This window comes from Callorhinchus milii, unplaced genomic scaffold (genome assembly GCF_018977255.1).
Source record: "Callorhinchus milii isolate IMCB2004 unplaced genomic scaffold, IMCB_Cmil_1.0 Scaffold3, whole genome shotgun sequence".
NCBI classification, from domain to species: domain Eukaryota; kingdom Metazoa; phylum Chordata; class Chondrichthyes; order Chimaeriformes; family Callorhinchidae; genus Callorhinchus; species Callorhinchus milii.
This window is the reverse complement of record NW_024704744.1, coordinates 80,913,544-80,935,955: the sequence shown is the minus strand read 5'-3', so window position 1 is coordinate 80,935,955 and position 22,412 is coordinate 80,913,544. Positions and strand designations below refer to the sequence as shown.

Genomic DNA, 22,412 nt, shown 5'->3' with positions numbered 1-22,412 from the left:
TGCTTCAAGAAACATTTGATGATTATTTGAAAATACCTGGGAAGCTTTGCTTTGAAAAATGTCAATTTGCTTCCTACAAAAATTGGCTGTGATTGCTTATTATGGAACTGTCAAAATATGCCAGACATCTGAGATGATTAAGTTCTAAGCTTTCAACTGCTTTCAATTATTCTATCCACTCCTTTCAGCAGAAATGCTCAATGTTTTAACATGGGGTTAACTCTTAATTCCATTAAATATTCACTTTGGTAAATCATTTTTGCAAACAGTACCAAGTTTAGTTCCAGTTTCTAAGTATGTACAAGCTAGATTCCTACCAGATATCTTTCTGTTGAGTGTTTGAGTGACAATATGGCTTTGGAGCATTGCAAAGTGCAGTTGATTCAAATGAGTGCATCTAAAGCCATAGTACATCTTCGGTGCAGTGTAAAAAGTGTTTTCCAAATGGCGAAAGTGACTTCAGAGTTCATCTGTAATTATAAATTATGTGCTGTATAACATGATTTCAGTTTAGACAAAGGTAGAGTGTTGTGGATGAATCACTTGTACACTGAATAAGAAATGCTTGCATTGACAGTGTGGTAACTACAGTATTGCATTTCAGGAAAAGGGTATGTGATTGTGTGGTACTGTACAAATTCCAGCTGTAGTTGAATGGAAAGATGTATGATCTGTGCTAAGTGGTGAGGATGTACCTCACAATGTTTATTGAAATTTGGATGACTGAAAATTTGGCTACATTTACAAACATTATTCGCTCTTCTTGGAATATGATTGCATATAAATTTAGGATTCAGGGATCATTTAATTCGGAAGGTTTTGACTTCTGATTTTAAATCTCTACTGAACCTTTTGTACAATATGCAGTAATTCTAGGTTCCAAGCTGGGAAGGAACATAATATTGAAGGAAAGGTGATTCTATTTTAAAAAAAGCTGAGTTGGTTTTCCAACTTAATTTTGGGCCATTAGTAAAAATGTTATGAACCGTTTTCCAATGAAATGTTTCATCTTCCTTGAGCTTGGAGGGTGTCTGGTATAAGCCTACATTTTTGTATTACATTTAAGTATGCATCCTTATATTTTGCAAGCTAGTATCTCTTATTATTGGTTCAGGAATAAAAATATTTGCAGTGTTAAAAAAAAAGTCTCCGTATATTTTAACATGTTAAGCCTGTAAGAAACTAGTATGGGTCATGTGGAATTTTATGTGGTTGGATTGAATTCATGCAGATGACCTAAATTTACATGCAATGCGAAGTATTATTCCATATACTCGTAAATCATTTTTTGGGGCAGTGGGATTATGCAGACAAACAGTTTAAAGAGGTTTTATCAAACAAGCACAACTGGGGAACATATGTTCTCAGTAAAGCAGGATATTGATAATGATGTATAATCCTTTTGCTTATGTTTAATGCCAAGTGAGCAGAACAAAAACTGAACCAATCTTTCCTCGTTTTAAAAAAAATGCAGTATTAATTTCAGGGAATCCCAATGCTACTGTTCACTAATCTTACCGGTAGTTCACTGTGTCTGAATACTATTTTTAAAATCCAAAATCAGTTTACAGATGTTTGCGTTCAATATTTTGGTTTCTGAAGTGCATATATATATAATATATATATTACACACATGCGATTGAATCCCAAACTGTCCAAGCATGGTAACCATAAAAATGTGACTGCTGGCACCGTTCGGTCATGGCTAAGTCGGTATCTATAAAATATGAGATGAGCTCTGCAACACCAAACACTAAAGCTATATGACATAGTATATCTGGACTTCCAAAAGGTGTTTGACAAATTACCACATGAAAGACTTCTTCACAAACTGATGTCACTGAGTATCAAGGACAAGGCATGGACATGGATTCAGAATCGGCTACCGGGAAGAAAGCACTGAGTAATTGTTAGTGGAGCTAGGTTAAAATGAAAATATTAAGTCAAGTACTTTAGAGGCATTTACTGGGATCCCTCCTGTTCCTTGTGTAAGTTAATGACCTAGATTCGTAGATCCAGTGTAAGCATCTTTGCAATTGATACCAAGTTGGGAGAAGTGTGAAATCCGAGGAGGCAGCAAAGGTCTTTTAAAGAGGGTTCAGTAGGAATGCATATGGGCTGTTGACAAGCAAGTGAAACTCAATACAAATAAATGCAATGTACTGTAAATCGGAAGTAAGAATAAAAATCCCCGGTGCTCCATTGGATGAGATAGAACTTGCTGAGGAGGAGACTGAAAGAGGTCTAAGGATGTTGGTTGACATATCACTCAACATATCAAAACATTATGAGGCAGCAATAAACAACGGTAAATTGGATCCTGATGTATTGCCAAATCAGTTTAGATCAGATCCCCAAAAGTCATACTAAAGCTGTGTGGTGCTATGGGTAGGCCGCATACAGTTTTGGTTGCCACAACATAAGGAGGCTGGGAGGCAATGCAGAGAAGAGCAGCAAGGCTGATCCCCAGTGTTAGAGGAATGGACTATGAGCTGGGCCATAGAAAAGTATGGAAATATTTGTCCAGAATTGCAAGGAGATTTAATAATAATAATAATAATCCTTGCATTTGATATAGCGCTTTTCACGTCGGGAGGACGTCCCAAAGCGCTTCACAGAACACACTGTAAAGTGAATTGACTGTATATTTGTGGGCGAACGCGGCAGCCAATTGCGCACAGCAATGTCCCACAAACAGTCGTAGATTGAAAATGACCAATTTATTATTGTTTTTGGTTTTGGAGGGATTATTATTAGGCGTGTGGAGTAAGGAAACTTGCCCAAGGTTTCGCCCTCTGCCTGGAATTGAACTCAGGTCTCTCGCTTGCAAAGCGAGTGCTCTAACCACTGAGCTACAGGACTCCACGATTTGCAATTGTTGTGGGATTTACAGAGATTGATTGGTGCTATTGAGGTACATTTTACTGCCAGCCTACATTTTTTCACTTTATTGATAAAAACTAAACATGAAGAAATAACACATATTAGATTGATGCAAAAAAAATTAAATGCTTCTTTAACAAAACCTGGGTGGACTATTTTTTTGGGTGGGGAGAGGGTGGTGTGGGGCACACCAGCGAGGCTCCAGGCGCACACCATCTCCTGCCTCTCAGGGCCGGCACCAAAAAGAGACACAGACCCGGCACCACACATAGACCCAAAGAGAGAAAAAACACACACACAGACACACACACCCAGACAGAGGAGAGAAACACATAAACACCTCACAGACACACTCACACAGAGGCACTCACAAACAGACACACATACAGAGGAGAGACACACTCACATAGACACTCATAATCACACACACACAAATTTAGAGGAGAGAGAAACATAGACACTCACAAACATACAGAAGAGAGACAGACTCGCACAAACACTCACAAACAGAGAGAGAGCCATATTCACACTGATCCTTGCAAACACAGTGAAACACACACACTCACCTAGAGACACTCACAAACGCATAGAGGGAGAGAGACACTCACAAACACAGAGCGAGACACACAGACAATCACAACAGCAGGGCTTCTGAGTGAAGCCCATTTGCTGCTTGCGCTGCACCAGTGCTGAGGAAAAAATATGTTACCCATTGAATCACTTATTAATGAATGCACCCAAGCTATTGCCATTTAAAATTTATATTTAAAACGTTCAGCATTTTTACACTTTCTAACTTGATATACAAGAAATACCTGATAAGAAGCCCGAGGATCAATTTATGTTCCATTTGCGACATTAATTAGAACGCTCGCTCTAATCAAAGCTCAGGGTTAGAGCACTTGCCTCACAAGCGAGAGACCTGGGTTTGATTCCCAGCAGGGTGAAACGTTGACAAGTTTCCTTACTCCACATGCCTCTGTTTGCCTAGCAGTTAGTAGGAACCTGATTGTCAGTCGATTGGTGGATTGCTTTTCCGGGGTAATAATTCCTTCAAAAAATAAAAAATAATAATAATAATAATTTGGTCACTCAATTCACGACCGTTTGTGGGACACTGCTGTGCACAATTGACTGCCGCGTTTCGCCCACAAAATATACGAATATATGGCCCATTCGCTTTACAGTATATTCTGTGAAGCACTTTGAAACTTCTTGAAGACGTGATAAGGCACTATATCAAATGCAAGGATTATTATTATTATTATTGATCATAACTGATTTGTTATTCTTCCCATCCTTTATTGGCTCAACCCAGTAGTCACACAAAATCATATCCGTTTCTCATTGTGTGTCTTCTGCTGGTTGCTGTTTTGAAAGTGTTGGCAATTGCTTTTGTTCTAGCCTACAATAATGGGGGGGGGGTATAAAGTGCTTTCTGTCATTACTGCCTGGATGCTGCCTTCCTGAAAGGAGCTAACACATTGTGATTCCTATTGCATTTCCTAACACCGGTTGCCTTGAGCCCTAAGGTTCAACTCTCCTGACAGTCGAGTGATTTGGTTTAAACAGCAAGAGCAGAGACCCATTTCACTGTTTTACTGTAATTAGCCCTGTTTTGACATTCCAAAATATAAGATATTTTTGTCACGCGAATTGTTCTGTTTTTATTTGGTGATGACTGTATGAGCAAGTATTTCGCAAATATTTAGCTGCTTGTATAACCTGGTGTGTCGTGCAGCTTTGTAATATATTTTTGTGTCAAATAATACATTAATTTGGGCAAAGCAAACAAGGCATCTGGTACTCTAAAGAGCAATGTATTTGTCCTGGTTGGACTGAGTGGTTTTATAACCATAAGGGTGCAAATGTTTCTTTCAGTTCATCCAACGTAATCCACAGTTGTGCCAAATTGAATGGAGCTGAGACCTCTGCGAGCCTTCTGTTGTTCATTTTATGAATTAGAAGACAAATTATTGAGTCATCTGCCTTGTGTGAGTCCATATGTATGATATGAGGAGATTCATAAGCACTTAATGAAGTTCACCTATACATAGATTTCAACAGAGCATCTTGAGGCTGTTATTAATTTGTACTGTATTTGCTGTACGTCAAATTTTAAACTTATAATTTCACATCTGTGTTCAGTTGCAGTATGGAGGATGGCTACATTTTGACAGAGGATAATATACTGATCAATAGACAATGCACTTTTAGACAAATTTAGACTTTTCAGATGATTGGAGAACTCTTCGATGTAAAATATTTTATTTTTGAGATGTCTCAACGACATGATATGGTGCTATATCAAATGCGCAGATTATTAATATGAAATTAATTGACCTGTGTATATTGGAATTAGCATTTTTATAGTGCCTATGTTGTCCAAACATCTCAAAGATTAATTTATCCGCAAGATTGTTGGCCAGAAAACTAGGTGAAATCCTTGTCTCTTTTCAAATAATGCTATTTATCTTTAATGTTCATTTGAATACAGACAGTTGGAGCCTTGACATTAAAGTCTCATCCAAATGATAGTATCTCAAACTATGCAGCACTCCTCTTTTATAGCATTAGAGTACTCCCTAGACTGAGTTCCAAGTTGTAATATTTTATTCTTAGATTTTAGTAAGCTTTAACTTTTCGCTTTTAAATTTAAAATGCTTCCCAATGTCATCTGTTTTGAGGACATTCAAGTTTAAAGGTAGCTGTAATATGTGAACGGATGCTTCTGATCTCAATTCACATCTTTCAAACCACAATAAGCAGGTGGTAGTTGATATCAGTAGAATTATCAGAACTACATTTAGGAAATCTACCACTTGAGAAAGGTTGACTATAGTATCATCATAATAGAGTAACTTTATTGCCCTTCCCTATGGTCTCTTGTGTTATGCAACCTCATGGCCTCTGTGTTGACCTGTATGAGTAACCAGGGAGCAGCAGCCTGGCATTCACCCAGGAACTCCCAGTTTGTCATGTTAGCACAAGAAAGTATGGAAAAAGGTAAAGGCATGTGACCCTCTGAGCCCACTGATCCTAACAGAACACATTTAATTTGTCAAGGACTTGTCAAATTGTTTTGTCTCCTAAATAGGTGAAAAAAGCCTTGGGTAAAAGCTTGCAAGTGTGACATTTCTCCCTGTTCATTGAAAGTAATTGATAAAAATTACAGTTGAACAATATTATTCAACATGTCAAATTGCATTTCACAAATAGCCTTGTCCAGCAAGTCCAGACTGTTGTGTTGCATGTTGTGTCTGTGTTCTTACCTCCTTCAAATTCCTGAAGTAGATATTTATCCAGATCTTTCTGAAAGCAGTATTTAGCACATTCATTGGTTTTACTGGGTGTCTATTCCACATACCTGCAACTCTGAGGGATGTTTAATTTCTTCTAAACTAAAGCCTTGAGCAGTGACTTCATCTAGCCTCGCTCTTGGCTAACTTGAGCCAGTTGTGTGTTCTTGACACTCCCCACCCCACCACGAGCAGCTGAGCCTTCAGCCACTGTGTCCCTACCCTCTGGAACTCCTTCCCCAAATCCCTTCACTTGTCCCTTCTCTATTAGTCTAAAAGCCTTTTGAAAGTCTGCAACAACAACTTACCTATATGTAGGGCCTTTCACACAGGGGTAACATCTTGGAGCACTAAACAGTGGCGGAGCTTGGCGCAGAGCCGGGGAGATGGGACCGTAGGCACAGTTGAAGAGGAAGGTCTTCAGAGGTGATCTCAAGATGGGAAAGGAGTGGGTATAAGCAGGTCAGAGATGTAGGGAGGTGCCAAGGCATGAAGTGATTTGTAAACAAGTGTGAGGAGCTTGAAATTGAGCCATGCTGAGACAGGGAGCCAGTGGATTCTGGTAAAGACTGGAGTGATGGGGGTACAGAGTTTGGTGCAAGTGAGGATATGGCTGCCAAGTTAGTGTGCGACGCGGTCACAGGCATTAATTACACTTAACAGAAAACTCATGAGATGTTTTGATACGATAAGATACTGTATCAAATGCAATTCTGTAACTGTTATTAAAATGTGTCTGTCTTTTGGCACATCTGAGATTGGCAATCTGTCTCGGGAGTTTTAGACTAGATCTGGCATCTTATCAAATGAGCAGCTTCACCAATCTGTCCGTAAAGAGGAAGAAAAATCTGCTGCGGTTACTTTAGCCTGAATCAAAGTAAGGTAATATGTATTTGTTACCCACCTGAAAATATTGCCCTCACGATAACCTCCAGACCTATACAGGGTAAATCAAGGCCTTGTGCACTAGGGGAGCTAGCTGGCTTGGAAGCAGATCCAGAATAAGTAACCTGACCCTCGAATGTGTTCTGTAGCTTGAATAGGCAGCAGGAAACTGTTCTTATAAGGCTCCAGTAAGTGACTGGGTGTATAAATATGCTAAGGCTTGCTTAATAGTGCTGCTGAATATTCAGAATGTAAAGGTACTGTTCCTCAGTACTGGCGTTCCTCCCCACCCCCCCCTCCCCGAGTCTGTGCACCTTCTGTTGTTATGAGCGTAAAGTTAACATTTCAGCTTGCAAATCAGGCTGTATCATAGTTTGAATGTAACTCATACACGTATGGCTGCAGTTCTGTAAAATATCATTCCCGGCCAATAGGTACAGCCAGTGTTACATTGCTGAGCAAATAATTTCTTAATTTTCCTCTCCCCCGTAGGGAAATTATAGCAGGCAGTCTTTGACTTTTGAATGCAAATTGCGCTTTGTTCTAATTGAACAGTTCACGTAGCTCATCGTTTCGTTCCAATATTTTTCAAATCTAGATTTTAATGGCCTGCTATCCCAGTAGTATCTACTGGCTACATGTTTAAAAACCTTTAGGTGCTAATGTCAAATAAATTAGATGCAGTGCAAGCTGTGATCTTTCAACATTGCAGTTTGTGCGATTGCCAGAGTTAATGAATGCAGCCCATAGAGTTTGCCGCCAGCTTTGTGGCCTTGATGGGTATCGAGGAATAGGACCTGTGGCACAGTCTACTAGGCTGAAACATTTAAATTTGTATTGAGCCTCCACCAGCAACAACACACAAAATATTTCAGCCGTGTAAAGAAGCATGTTTAAAACTAAACATTTTTTTTCTTTTGATGACCACAAGTTGTGTTCAATTTTAATTTGATTTAGATTCCTAAAATTGCCATATCGAATATTTAACAGCACCATAAAAATCTTATGTAGCGTATTGTGATCTATACAATAATTAAGCTAGATGAAGACCGAACAGCCCTTAAGGTCAGCAAAGAAAAACAGAGTGACAAAATGATTAATTTATGTGAAGACCTCATGAATGAATTACAGCAAGCCAGGTATCTTTTAATCTGCTGGATAAGGTAATAGAATTGTTTTTGTGTTCGAAAAAAAGAACTACCTTTGCTAATTTAATTTGTTTTACTGAAGAGTTTGCTAGAACAATGAGACTATGTTTTTGCTTTCAGTTTGCATATTGATTATTGAGATTTCTTCACTATCATTTCATTGTGGTCTTTGTGGTGCAGTATTTTGTAATGGGATTTCTTTACTATGCAAATATGCACAGTAACCAGAAGCACATCACACCAAACTACAGGAACTCGGCTCTAAAGTGATTTACATCCAGAGCAGTTTTTCCAGAGGTAATAATGAATCAAATCCCATTAAGAAATACTGTAAATTGGACTACATCTTGTCTATTATTAATAATCTTGCATCTGATAGAGCACCTTTCACACGGGGAGGCATGTCAAAGTGCTTCACAGGATTTACTGTAAAGTGGAGTGGCTGTATATTTTGGAGAGAAATGCAGCTGTTGAAATGTGGTTCATTCTACGCTCTCTTTCTGCTTATTAAATTGAAAACTATGATCTCGGTATCTTTTCCTGTTGCAGAATCCTTTACTGCGCATCACACACCCATTAAGCAAGCACAATTTCAAATCCAGAATCTAATTACTTGGTTCAGATAACAAACTATGAGAACAAAATTTGTTTGTCATCTGAACTCCTGAGATTAGATTCCAAGCTTGAAGTCACTCCCTTCTGATTGTTGTTTATAATTTATGAATCAACCTTTGTTTTAGTCTTGTTTTTTTTCAACAATCCTCTATCTGAACAAGCAACAACCTGTACGCACAAGTGTGGATGTCTTTTGTCCTCAGAATTTGTTACATATTCTCTTTTTATATTCATGTGTTAAAATGCCTTCCCGTGTTTTGGTAATAACTAAACAAGAGTTGACAAACAGAGGTAAGAAAAATATTTTTTGTGTACTATTTGGATCCCCTGATTTCTGTCGTAATTCTGAGTATAACATATGACGTTCACAGAAGGTTATTAAAGGTGTTTGCAGCATTACTGTAGGTTTACAGGGATGATCTCTAATTCATCACATAAATCTACCTCCAGTATATGTTGAATCTTTTGACTCAAGTCTGTTTCTCAAGTAACTTTTTTGTCCATGGTAATAATAATCCTTACATTTGAGATAGCACCTTATTACATTGCGAAATGACTCCAAGCGCTTCACAGGATTTTAATGTAAAGTGTAGTGACTGTGTATTTGTAGTCAAGCACGGCAGCCAATTTGTGCACAGCAATATCCCACACAGAGCCATGAAATGAATGCCCAATTTTATCTGGAAGATTATTGACCCGGATACCGGGAGAAACTTGCTTCTCTCTTCCAGCAGGCAGACACCTCCAACAATACAGCGCTCCCCTAGCACTGCGTTGGAGTTTGAGCCTAGATTCGAAGTCCGGACGTGGGGCTTGAATTCACAACTTTCTGACTCAGAGACAAGAGAGTGCTATGAACTGAGCCAGTGTGACGCATACGGCAATATACTACTGATGATTTTTATTATGATTGATTTATTTTTCCTTAATTAATTATGACCGCCATTAACTTTTTACTCTTTGGATATGTTTGATATTCATTATAGTTCTGTTATTTGTTCTTAAAAAAAAGTAGAAACAAAAATATGTTGGTTTGAAACCAAGCAACAGATGTTGTAGTTTGTCATTTTACGGTGGCAGGACTGGATTAGTTTTGGCACACTTACAGCTCTTTGTTCCTTTCCATTGCAGTATATATACTACTTAGACAGGTCAATTACTGTAATTAATTAAAATGTAACAGATGTAGCTGAATAAGCCATTTCGAAGACTACAGAATGCATCACCAGTGCTATGAGGTAGGCCAACTGTCATTGTTAACACCTAAAACAGTAGCTGTCTTTGTCTGCCAGTTGACAGTGCAGATGGCCAAGATGGATCCGCAGTTCAATTCGACTGGTTTTGGCTTCTACTCCTGGATAATCTAGCCTTGTGCAGTGGATACAGGGTGGTCTCGGTGTCCAACTTTAGTCTAATAGGCTTAAGGGCGATAATCCAAGGCACATGTGAAGTCTGCTGACCTCCTTATTTTTTAGAGAAGCTTGCTTGTTTTCAATAATGATTGATTTTGCTTATTTCATAGCTCAAAACAAATTTAGGACATGGATAATTAGAGCAATCAATTACAAAAAAAATCAGTTCCATCTTCTGTCTTGTTCCAATATTGCAGCAGTACTCAACACTGAAGAACCTGGGAATGCAAGACCAATTAGAAACTCAGTTATCATCAAGTTGCATAGCATTATTCAAAATTGAATTTTGACAAATTATTCTGAATGGTTTACAAGACTAAATGTTTTCAAAAAAGGTGAAATATTAAAAATAATTATGTTTTTTGGTTAAATGCAAATGGCTTAATGGCAAAACATGTAATATGTTCAAGATTCTATGAGTTACAAAAACCTGCATGACCAATCTTAGATAATTGCCAGATATGCTATCTTCAAATGTCGGAACAGACCCCGGTTATTCACTTGCCCTGCTTTCTAGACAGTGTGGTACAGGCTTAATATTGATCTGTTACTATATCTGATCTGGAGATGGGAAGAAGTTGGAGCCAGCTGGTTGCTCAAGCAGCCGGAATAAGGTTGCATTCAAATTATATTTTTGCTCTTTGAAAAATTATATCACAATTCTTAGCTTCAAAAAAAGTAATGACGAAGCTGCAACTATTTTAATTCCTGTTAATGCCCAAGTCTGCTGAATGTTTTAACACAATCATATTTTTTTCCTAAACATTTCATGAAAGGTTATGATATTTGTAATAAAAGTTCAACTGAACTTTTTGCATAAGTGGGCTGTACCTCATTTCAATCTGTAGATAGTGCAGCACCACAGTTTAAGCTTACGTCAGTTGGAGCATTTGCACATTTCCTTATTATTATTGCCATCCTCGCCCAGCTTCACCGATTCCCCATCCCCCAGAGGTTCGAGTTTAATCCACTAAATAAATACAATTGTTCTTGTTGTGTTTTATGGTAAATTCGTCTCTCAAGTAAAATCTTTCGATCTTCTAAGGTGGTAGGAGGGATGTGGCACACTGAAGTTTTGCCTAGAGCAGCAAATTGTTTTGAACGGCTTCTGTGTGCAGGTGTGTATATTTAATAGAAAGGCGCTATACAAATATCATTTTATTGTTTTTTGTTAACATATTAAACAACACATTTTATGTTGACAATAGAATTCATTTAAAATAAAATTAGAAATATTACTACTTGGATGCATTGCCTTTACCTAAAATGATCAACTGTAAAATAATTGAAACACGTTTGAAGATTTCCACTTTCTAGTATTCTCTAACATGCAATATGTTATGATTGATTAATTAATTCTGTAAGTGGGGCACATTTTAGAATTCAACAATTTCTCTGACCTATACGTAATATATAGCCATTTGTGGACGAATGATTTATTTGATGTTCACACACCAGATTGGCTACAAGATTTGCTAAGACCTTTATCAAACCATTTACGGTATATAGCACTGAGCAACAATATCTATTCAGTGGCTTAAGGTATTAGAAATTGTGTATTAAAATGGTTTTGCGGCATTGTCTACTTCCATTTGCAAAGGCTGGTCATGTAGTTAAGTGGAGTGCATTGGAGCATCAGTGTGCAGAAGCTCTGAGTACAGGGGTGCTGGTAATGTGCACTCAAGTGATGAGCTCTGGATTTCAGCTACCCTGAAAGAAGAGGTGTCAGACAAGAGGCCAAGTATTTTGTTGCATAAAATGTACCAAGGTGTCCATCTTGTGGCGAGGGCTCTTGACGGCTAGCTAAGCACAAGATTGCAAGGTGTATGAGCAAGTGGGGAGGAAAGGCTCAGCAGGTGGAGGATCAAATGTTTGCACACTTTATTCAGTGGAACTATTATGCCATGGTGGGGAAGAAAATAACTGCAAGCCATTTTGATTTTATTTTGTTCAGATAATTAAATCATATTGTTCACATTTAACAACAACAACAACATTACATTTGTATAGTGCCTTTCACGTCAGGAGGACGTCGCAAGGCACTGGACAGACAGAACTTCGGACCCAAACTGGGGGTTGGGGTCAGGGAGGACGGAGGGCAGGGGGGGAAGCAGGGAGATTGAAAGCTCGGATGAACAGGAGGGTCTTGAGATGGGTCTTGAAGGAGGCAGGGGAGGGGGCGAGGAGGAGGGACTGTGGGATGGAGTTCCAGAGGGTGGGGCAGAGTAGCAAACAACAACAACAAGATTCCATTTATAGAGCGCCTTTCACGTCAGGAGGACGTCCCAAGGCGCTGCACAGTTGGGTCATGACCCGAACAGGGGGGAAATGGTCAGGGTGAGGGGAGGGAAGGGAGGGAGAGAGGAGGGGGGAAATGGTCAGGGTGAGGGGAGGGAAGGGAGGGAGCGAGGAGGAGGAAGAGAGTCGAGAGGGGAGCTGAAGGCACGGTCAAAGAGAAAGGTTTTGAGACCGGCCTTGAAGGAGGAAAGGGAGGAGGCGGCGAAGGCACTGGGGGATGGAGTTCCAGAGCCTGGGGGCTGAGAGGCTGAAGGCCTGACCACCGATAGTAGGGCGGTTGGGGCGGGGAACGTGGAGCAGACCGGAGCCAGAGGAACGGAGGGTACGGGCAGGTAGGTAGGGGGATGGTAGGTTGGAGAGGTAGGAGGGAGCAAGGCCGTGAATGGCCTTGTAGGTGAGGATGAGGATCTTGAAATCAATCCTCTGGGGGATGGGGAGCCAGTGGAGGCGAGCGAGGGTGGGAGTGATGTGATCGCGAAGCCTGGTGCGGGACAGTACACGAGCTGCAGAAGGCCCGACTGCCAATAGTGCCCCCCCCCCACCCTGGAAGTGCTGAATGTGGGCCAGCTTATTGAAGCATTGATAATGCCATGTATTGGTGAGATCTGGTGCTGCCAGCAGTCTGCCGTCTGAAATGCTGTACACTGTCCAGCGCCTTGGGACGTCCTCCCGACGTGAAAGGTGCTATACAAATGTAATCTTGTTGTTGTTGTTGCCGCACTGCAGAGTTCCTGATCTTGGTTATGTCGGTGTGGTGAAGCTCCAAATGCAGACAAGGAGCTTCTCTGTAGAGCCGGTCATCTCTTAGTAACAGCGTTAATTGATGTTGTCGGATGCCTGGATGGAGGTTACCCAACTACGATTAGCGCTTGAAAATGGGAATAGAAAAAAGAGGTAGTGTGAAGAAGGGAGGGTGCATTCCCCTTGTTTATTATCTGCTATTCTGTCACAGCCAGCCTGATATTTCCCCTCGAGAGGATGTCACCTGACCCTCATCCACTTGTCAAAAACACAATCTCAATGTTAATCGTACTCAGTAGATTAAATTCAATTTTACGTGTGGAGGATTCTACTTCAAATAACAGGATTTATTATGAGAATTAATTTCGCTTGATTCTCGCAATCAGACTTTAAAGCTGGAAGTTCATGGCCTTGTCCGTCCTTCTGTTAAATAGACTCCAGCTGAAATCGTTTGATAATAAAGGTCCAACAGGTTCTGTACAATGAGCCTAACTGTAGTTTACCTTATACAAAATAAAGACCCATTTCCAACATAAGCTTCTTATTAATTTATTCATTACTAATGATTTTATTAATAATAATCCTTGCATTTGATATAGAAACTTATCACGTCGTTGAAATGTATCAAAGCGCTTCATAGAATATATTGTAAAGTGAATTGACTGTGTATTTTGTGGGCGAAACGCGGCAGCCAATTGCGCACAGCAAGTGTCCCACAGTCGTGGATTGAGTGATCATTGTTTTAAAAAAAAATTATAATAAATTTATTATTGCCTAATATTTATTTTAATTTAAATGCTGCCTGTTTCTAAATGCCAGTGACTTAAGATTTGTAAAAATGTTGACACAATTTGAATATTGAGGGGCTTTTGTTTGACTTTATTTATACAGTGGTACAACTACGTCTGCTTACCCGTTGCTTTCAGCCATGCAAAAGCACCTGTACAGGTTTGCTTTAACCGTTCGTGTGAAATTACAACCAGTTTAAACAGTGTAGGTCACGATCAGAGTGAAGTGTGCATTCCCAGACAACACCTATTGTTGAAGTGGGTTGTATTCATGTTCGGCATTTAATGTATGGCATTTGCCAGGTGTGGGAACGTCTTTGATCCGTACAAATTAATTCCTCTAATTGTGTATGGAGACCGATTCTTTCACGGGATATTAAATTGGCCAGTTGTATTATTTTTGACATTTTCTTCTGAGCATTGATTGTCACTTAGCTGGATTTGATCCCAGCTCCTGTGAAAACTGCAGAAATCTAAATGCGGTTTTCTGCCTCTATTGTGTGCACGTTGGAAAGGATTTCTTGTGTTTGTGAACTTTACACCTTAGTTGCAATGTAGTTAATTATGCAGTCTGCATCTAATTTGAAAATGTTTGAACTTACAATCTTTCTAGTATAAATCCTTTTATTTGATTAGAGAACCTTGGGCCCTAAAAAAAATGAAGCCTTTTTTGAAAAAAAATGTGGGTAATATTTAATTCTTCTCTCATTATGTTTGAATATTTGTTCATAATAGATGAACTGCACTGGAGATATCTAGTTAATTACCATAATTCCGTCAAAGCACATTTATTTACTTCATTAACCATCCATAAGAAACCTGTGCATAAAATTGACTTTAAACAAAAACAAGATGCGGTGACAATCTTTGCTACAAGAGATGTAATGAGTGTTGCACAAAGATTGGAGGCAGCACGTAACCATTTTCTTTCCCTTCAGCTGCTGATAGTGAAGTACTTAGCTGTATTGGCAGTAACAGAATAATGATAGCTGTATTGTAATAAATTGATGGGCCTTTATTGTATGCTACTTATTTCATTTTACAGGTTTTTCAGAACCTTGGGCATTAATCTCATTCACTGATTGACAGTGGCGGCAAGGGAAAAGAGCACCTTTATTGTTTGTACTAGTCAAATCTGTTAAGACCTAATTCTGCTGAGAGTATTTGCATATTCTTAAGTATTTCTTCTGAGTGGGCCTAAATCCTCCTTGAGTGTTTGATGCATTTTCAAATTCATTCTTAAGGTATCTACATGCACTATTAGTTCTGTATAATGCAGTCAAGCATAATCTCTCAGATAAGGCTGGTCTTGAACAAGACTTTCTATGAAGGATGGCATGTTACATTTCTGACTTATTCTGCTGAGCTCATATATCAACAGAAATGTCAAGTAGTGTACAGCTGACTGTATGAAATATATGCCTTCTAGCAGTGGACATCAATAAGTGCAGAAGGTGGTTTCCAGAATATTAATTTGTGTATTGAAAGGCTAATGTTCCTTTTTATCTTCATTTTGCTCCTATTAAAATTGTTTTTGTGGAGGTAGAATTTGTACTGCACGCTTAACAGAGTACTTTTCACTTTAGCAGATATACCTATAAAATGTATTATCCTAGCTCTTCGTAGGCTTGGTGAAATGGCAAGGCAATTAAAACTGTGTGTTTTTGAAGGTAACTTTTGACAGTTAATAAATCTTCTTTGTTTTGGGGCCGTGTGCATTCTACGGTGATCTGTAAAATGTATTGTCTGATTTTTAAGGATGGCATTTGTAGCATCACAGGCGCATGAATAATGTGTTCATTGTCGAAATTAGGATTACATATTTGTTTTGAAATTTGTGTAAATGTATGGTGAAACTTAAGCAATAGATTTCATGAGTACTTTATATTCATGCTAATGTTAGAAAAGTGAGCAGAGCAAACTCTTACATACACTGTCAATGATTTTCATACTATTTATTGTTGTCTGAACTTTAAACTTTGATAACGTGGAGTCCTGAAGTGTATTGGTTAGAACACTCGCCTCGCAAGTGAGAGGACCTGGGTTCAATTCCCGGGCAGGGTGAAACGTTAGGCAAGTTTCCTTACTCCACACGCCTCTATTTACCTAGCAGTAAGTAGAAACACGGTTGTTAATCGATTGGCAGATCGCTTTTCCGGGGGTAATAATCCCTTTAAAAAAATATATTATAATAATGATTTGGTCACTCAATCCACGACTGTTTGTGGGACACTGCTGTGTGCAATTGGCTGCCACGTTTTACCCACAAAAATATACAGTCAATTCACTTTACAGTTTATTCTGTGAAGCACTTTGAGACATCTTGAAGTCGTGATAAGGCTCTGTACCAAATGCAAGCATTATTATTAGGATTATTATAACGTGTGAAGTATGCTTTGCTGTGAAAATTAATATCCTTTTATAATTATTGTAATAAGCCAGTTTATACTGTAACAGTTTTCAGAACTTATTTAATTGAAGCCGCACCTAAATTCCATTATTGAATAAATTGATAAAAAAATAAACTGACCTATTCAATTAACAGGTAAAAAGATTTGACTAACAAGGGGAGAAAGAGCTGCATTCATTTACATGTAATGATTATAAAATGCATCAAAAGGAAGTATTTACTGCATGCTTCCTCACCAGGAATTCCTATGAATGAAGTGAATAAATGTTTTCTTCAAATAAACCTACCTATTGAACCCGATTTACATGTATTAAAACATATTTACAGATTTTTTTTCCCTCTCTATTTCCTAGGAGTCTCCGTCTGGACGTAGAAAAGCCCTTGCTACCAGTAGTATAAATATGAAGCAGTACGCAAGTCCGATGCCTACACAGACTGATGTGAAATTGAAATTCAAGCCTTTGTCTAAAAAAATTGTTGCTGCCACGCTACAGTTTTCTCTGTCTTGTATTTTCCTGAGGGAAGGCAAAGCAACGTAAGTGTCTTAAGTCTCAAATGAAAAACATTCTTTATATTGCTCTGGTTGCGTTTAGTACCAAAAGTGCACTCCTACATTTATGCTCACTTGGTATTATGTCAATATTGGTGTTCAGTTCGCACTCTCGTGTCAGAGGCAGAACATTGTGGGTCAAACCCCACATCTGGACTTTCAGCTCATAGCTTTGGCCAGCATTCCAGTACAGTGTTTGAGGAGAGTTGCGTTGTCAGAGATGTGGATCTTCAGATAAGACATTAGACCGAGTCTTTGCCTGTTCGGGCGGTTGTTAAAGATCCCAAGGCACTATTCAAAATGAGAAGGGAATTTTTCCTCATGTGCTGGCTGACTATCCCCCAGATAAAATTGTTCACTCACTTCAAGGCTGGGACATTGGTGTGTGCAAATTGGCTGCCATGTTCACCTATAAAATAGTCAATCATTGCACTTTACAGTAAAGTTCTGCAGAACACTTTGAGAAGCCTCAGCAGTGAGATAAGGAGCTATATAAAATGGCGGGATTATTATTAGAAGAAACAAAATGACATTTTGGAGATGACTATCTCGTGGATGATGAAGGACTGAAAAATGATCACAATGAGAAGCTCCGACAGTGTAATAATGGATGGAGTGCAGCGTAGTGACTGGGAGCTTGCTGGTTCAAGTCCTGGTCTGTGCTGAGTTTTCTGTTCTCTGCCAGGCTGAGGGATGCAAAAGTAGAAATCCAATAAAATGAAAAAATCGTAATGCTGGTCTCCACGTCTTTTATGTTTCTCTATAGAAAATCTGTTGAGCAAATCCCTTGGTAGATCTTATCTGAATGTAATATGAGTGGATCCATTCTATCTTTCAGTACCAAATAAGAAATCTAAATATACAGTGATCATTTTAGAAAAAAAAACACTTCTGTGAGAAGCATAGAAATTTAGTAGCTATTGCACATTTGTAGCCACACATCATAAGTGTGTCGGCAGCAAATATTATAGTGTTAATTTCAAATGCAATAAAGACCCATTTATTGTCAATTCGCTGTTGCATTTCGCCCACAAAATATACAGTCAATTCATTTTACAGTATATTCTGTGAAGCGCTTTGAGATGTCTCATAGGCGTGATAGGCGCTATATCAAATGCAAGGATTATTTGTAATGGATTCTAGATTTTGGGATAAATAGGACATTTACAAGAGAAATAATGACGCACATATTTAGAATTATGAAATTTGTGTAAATGTCTGAATGGCTGGATTAACACTACCAAAATTTGCAGCAATTGCCATAAAAGAATCCTAGCTCTGCAGAGACATTCTGTTCAAACACCCTTGTTTATCAACTTATCCTTGGAATATATAATCGCATTCTGTGCTAAGTTGGATGTGAGAATTTGGCTTCAATACTGGTTCCCTTAATAAATATTTCCACCTTTTAAAAGTAGTTTCATGTACCTATTCCACACACTATCAACCAAAAGGGATGTGATTAAGCATTTGATTTTATGTGTAGATGATATAAAATCCAGTTGTTTCTTGTACGTCCCTTTCAATCAAGCCTTTAAGATTACAATTTCTTTTCTTAAGATATTATGTTGTCTCCCCATGCAGTTGAAATAAGCATTTTATTTTTCTGCTAGTAGTCGTGACTTCCTAAATTTTTAGCTGTGCTTACTTCACACTTCAATGTAGATTTTAAAACGTGCATTTACCTTTCCTTTGTATCTTTTAATCATTTCTATTTCTCTGTCAATCCTGCTCCAATTTTTCACCTCTCTTTCCTTTCCCTTATGATTTCAATGACTCGTGCTTGGGTACGTTTCCATGATTGGGCCTTTCTTCATGAGTGAGTCTTAACATTGCATCTTGGCAGGCTATTCAACACAGCTGACCCTCATCCTTTCTACACACTGGCATCTTTCAGCAGGAGGGGATATGATCGTGAACAGGGATCCGAGCTTTCTTACCACCCTAACCCAGGCCAGGGAACTGGAAGTCATTTGCCTTTTCACTGTCAAGATTTTGTACCAAATTGTGGATTGTTTTGATCTGTTGAATTGTGGCTGCAAGGAACTAGTTTAGACTCCCCAAGCTCCATTCACCACAGGAGCTGGGAGAGAGACTTGGCATCCAACCAACCATCTGGGTAGCTGGGTTCATACCAAGATTCCAGAGATGAGAGGATAGTGTCCTGACCAACGCATGACTCATTCCCCGACCATCCGAGGGGTATCCCCAAAAGTATTGCCTCCTTTCTATTTTCTCAAAATTCTTTCATTGTTAACTCACAAATCTTCACATAGACACAAAATAAACTTTTTTAAATACTCCAGTGCAATAATTTTTTCACAAAGTCATCAGTATGATCTACATACGTGAGCCAAGTAGAACCAGTGCCAGTATGCCGTTACGGTAATATGTTGTACAAAAAATTCTGGTTTCCTTGTGAAACACGATTAACATTCGGGGAACCCACCGAGCACAAACTTTACGGTAACCAAGGTTACTGATAATTATCTCATCTAGTCTGATGACCGACTCACAGGTAATTCAAATATCCTTGACCTGTATGTTGTGCAGAGGTACTATGATTTAATTCTGAATTGCACTTAGATGGTACTCGATGAATCTAAAAGAGAGATGACCTGCGTCAACTGTGACAGAGAGATTTGATTGAAACGAATTTTCCTGAAATTAAGATTGTGTCTTTATGTGCCAGATGTGTTGGTGTAGAGCATCATAAGGTCACTGTACATGTACCTGCATGATGCTTTCCTGAAAAATACCTTTTGTGTATCAGGTCTAAAGACATGGCTGTGCGTATGAAATCCATGTGTTGGGACAAGCAAACTTGTTAACTTTGGAGTTCCTTTGGTTGGGGGAAGCGCAGTGATTCCTGCCTGACCCTGGACTGGGTGTCCTGCTTGGTTGGATTGTTGTTCTTGTGTGGCTGTTGCTTTGCAATTGACTTATGTTATACTCGGTGCTTTGAGATGGTTATGTGTTTGTGATTGTAGGTTTGCTTGCGGAATCCCTGGAAAGTGTGTTGGAAAACACAAGAACCAAGATCAGAGTGACGAGATTTATTCCATAATCTAATCAGTTTTTTTTTCTCTCTTTGATAAACAGAGATGAAGATATGCAAAGTCTGGCTAGTCTGATGAGTATGAAACAAGCCGACATTGGAAACCTAGATGACTTTGAGGAAGACAATGAAGACGACGAAGAGAACCGTGTAAATCAAGAGGAAAAGGCAGCAAAAATTACAGGTGGGCTAGGTTTGCTGTATTTGGCAACACTGGGTTGGCAAAGAATACTTAAAGACTTCATTGTGAATTGAAAATTGCTCCCATTGTTGTGCATAGAAAAAAATACTGACGTGGATTTAATGATCACATCCCTTATCGTTATAAAATCTTGTCAACTCATGTAAAATACAGCTTTTTCCCAAATAGGATTTATTTCAACAGATTTTCTGTTTTATTTCATGGGAAATAAATTAACTTCTATAATGGAAACTTTAGTATTGTGTCCCCGCACTGGAATGTCACGTATTGACATATGTAGGACTTTTATCTCATTTGCTTTTGCTATTTTCAATCTGTAATACGGTTGCCAATAACATATTTTTGAAAGGATAAAAGTGTATGAAAGTAAAGGTTCAGTGGTTTATAAACATCAATTCAGAGATGTGTTTCGCCTTAAAACACCCTGTAAAAAGATTACCCTTTGCTATGTTTGGTTTATTGTTTCCATTTTGCTACTGGGAATGTTATAGCAGACTGTAAGGTTAGTTCCTTCTTATATTAACACCTGATTAGGTTAGAAGTGATTATGAATGTATTTTGTTGACTATGTAGGGAAATACTATAATTCTCATGTGTTCATATTTTTAATATAACATTTTTTTTAGATTAACAGTTTCTTGAACTTGTGTTTTGTTAAAGCAAGAAGCTACTCAACTCAATCCAACTAATATCATGATTTAATTAGATGTGACTGAACTCGGATTTATAAACCAAATTGTACAGCTGGAGCTGAGCGATCAGCTGTTTAGAATGGCTTATGTGGCACAAATAATCGCACTGATGATACAGATGCAAGCATCTCTTTGACTGGGATTGGGTTTATCATTTACAGGGGGAGAAAATCACTTTTTAAAAAAAATCTAAATTAATGCTAAGAATTTTAAAACATTCGAGCTTGAAATTTTTCTATAAATTATGACATTTATTCTTGCAGTTGTGTTACAAGATTTATTCTTGTAGCCTTTAAGGTTTAGTTTGGATGGTATATAATAACAATGATAATTCTTGCATTTGATATAGAGCCTTATCATGTCATTGAGACGGCTCAAAGCACTTCGCAGAATATAATTTAAAGTGTAGTAACTGCATATTTTGTGGGTGAAACATAGCAGCCAATTTTTTTTTTGGAAGTAATTATTACCCCTGGAAAGCGATCCGCAAATTGACTACCAACCGGGTTCCTACTTATTGCTGGGTACATCTTGTTTGGCTGAATAGTGCCACTTTTATTTTTAAAAAAATCGAACAGCTCACTAGTTCTGTTATCCAAGCCAAAAACCTAACAATTATTTTGCAGCGTTCCCATCAATGTGCATTTGGTTTGAAAGTTGCAAAGAATGCTCAGGTTTGAAAAGGATCTTTAAAACGCTAACTGTTCCAGCACTGATTGGACGTTTGCATTAGAATAATCTCAATTTTCTTGATCTTTTTCTCTTTTTGCCCCATAGACCTGATTTGTCTTGTCTACTGCTCCTGCTTACCTACCTGCCCTTAGGAATGGTATTGATTCAAAACAGGAAATTGTGAATAAGTTGACTTACTATTCAAGCTTATCCAGTAGCCAAACCAACACCAATGCTACCTTCTAGTAAAAGCAGCTGCTGTAACAGTAAGAAAGTTAAATGTATGAATTTTGTTTTTGGTAGGATTGTCTCTCTCATGTTTTCTGTTTTTAACTCTTTTCCATCTTTATTTGTACTTGTGGTAATTTACTAATTGTATTAACTTCATGAACATCCACTTTTCTCCTCAGTATCCGCAAACACTAACTTTCCACTTTTCTTTCCGCACCCTCCCCGAAAGGGATTGTGTCATCTGTTTGGTTGGGATGGGGGAAGGGGGCTTCTGGGTATGTACTAGCTGAAAAACAGCCAAAACAGTAATGAAGGAAACTCTTTCCAATTGAGCGAGAAACAGTTTCCAATTAAGGATTTAAGTTTTCCACGAATTTGACTGACTGAAAGCATTAAACTGATTATGTTTTAGCAGTGAACTTCCTTGATTCTTATATGATTTGAGAGCTCTGCATTAGTCTCTGTGAAAGGATTTAATAAATACTATTAATGAAATCTCTAATAATATGGTGCCCAGTGTTACCATTA

General features: G+C 38.5%; 1 protein-coding gene across 8 annotated transcripts in view; it reads left to right on the top strand.

Annotated features, from left to right (window-relative positions):
* The window catches only part of ehbp1 (EH domain binding protein 1), a 230,184-nt gene that overhangs the window by 81,934 nt on the left and 125,838 nt on the right, over nt 1-22,412 (top strand). For all 8 annotated transcript variants that reach the window (XM_042333424.1, XM_042333422.1, XM_042333428.1 and 5 more), the window contains 2 exons: nt 16,833-17,014; nt 20,132-20,271. In XM_042333424.1, coding sequence (XP_042189358.1) covers nt 16,833-17,014; nt 20,132-20,271 — 322 coding nt within the window. The remainder of the gene's footprint in view (nt 1-16,832; nt 17,015-20,131; nt 20,272-22,412) is intronic.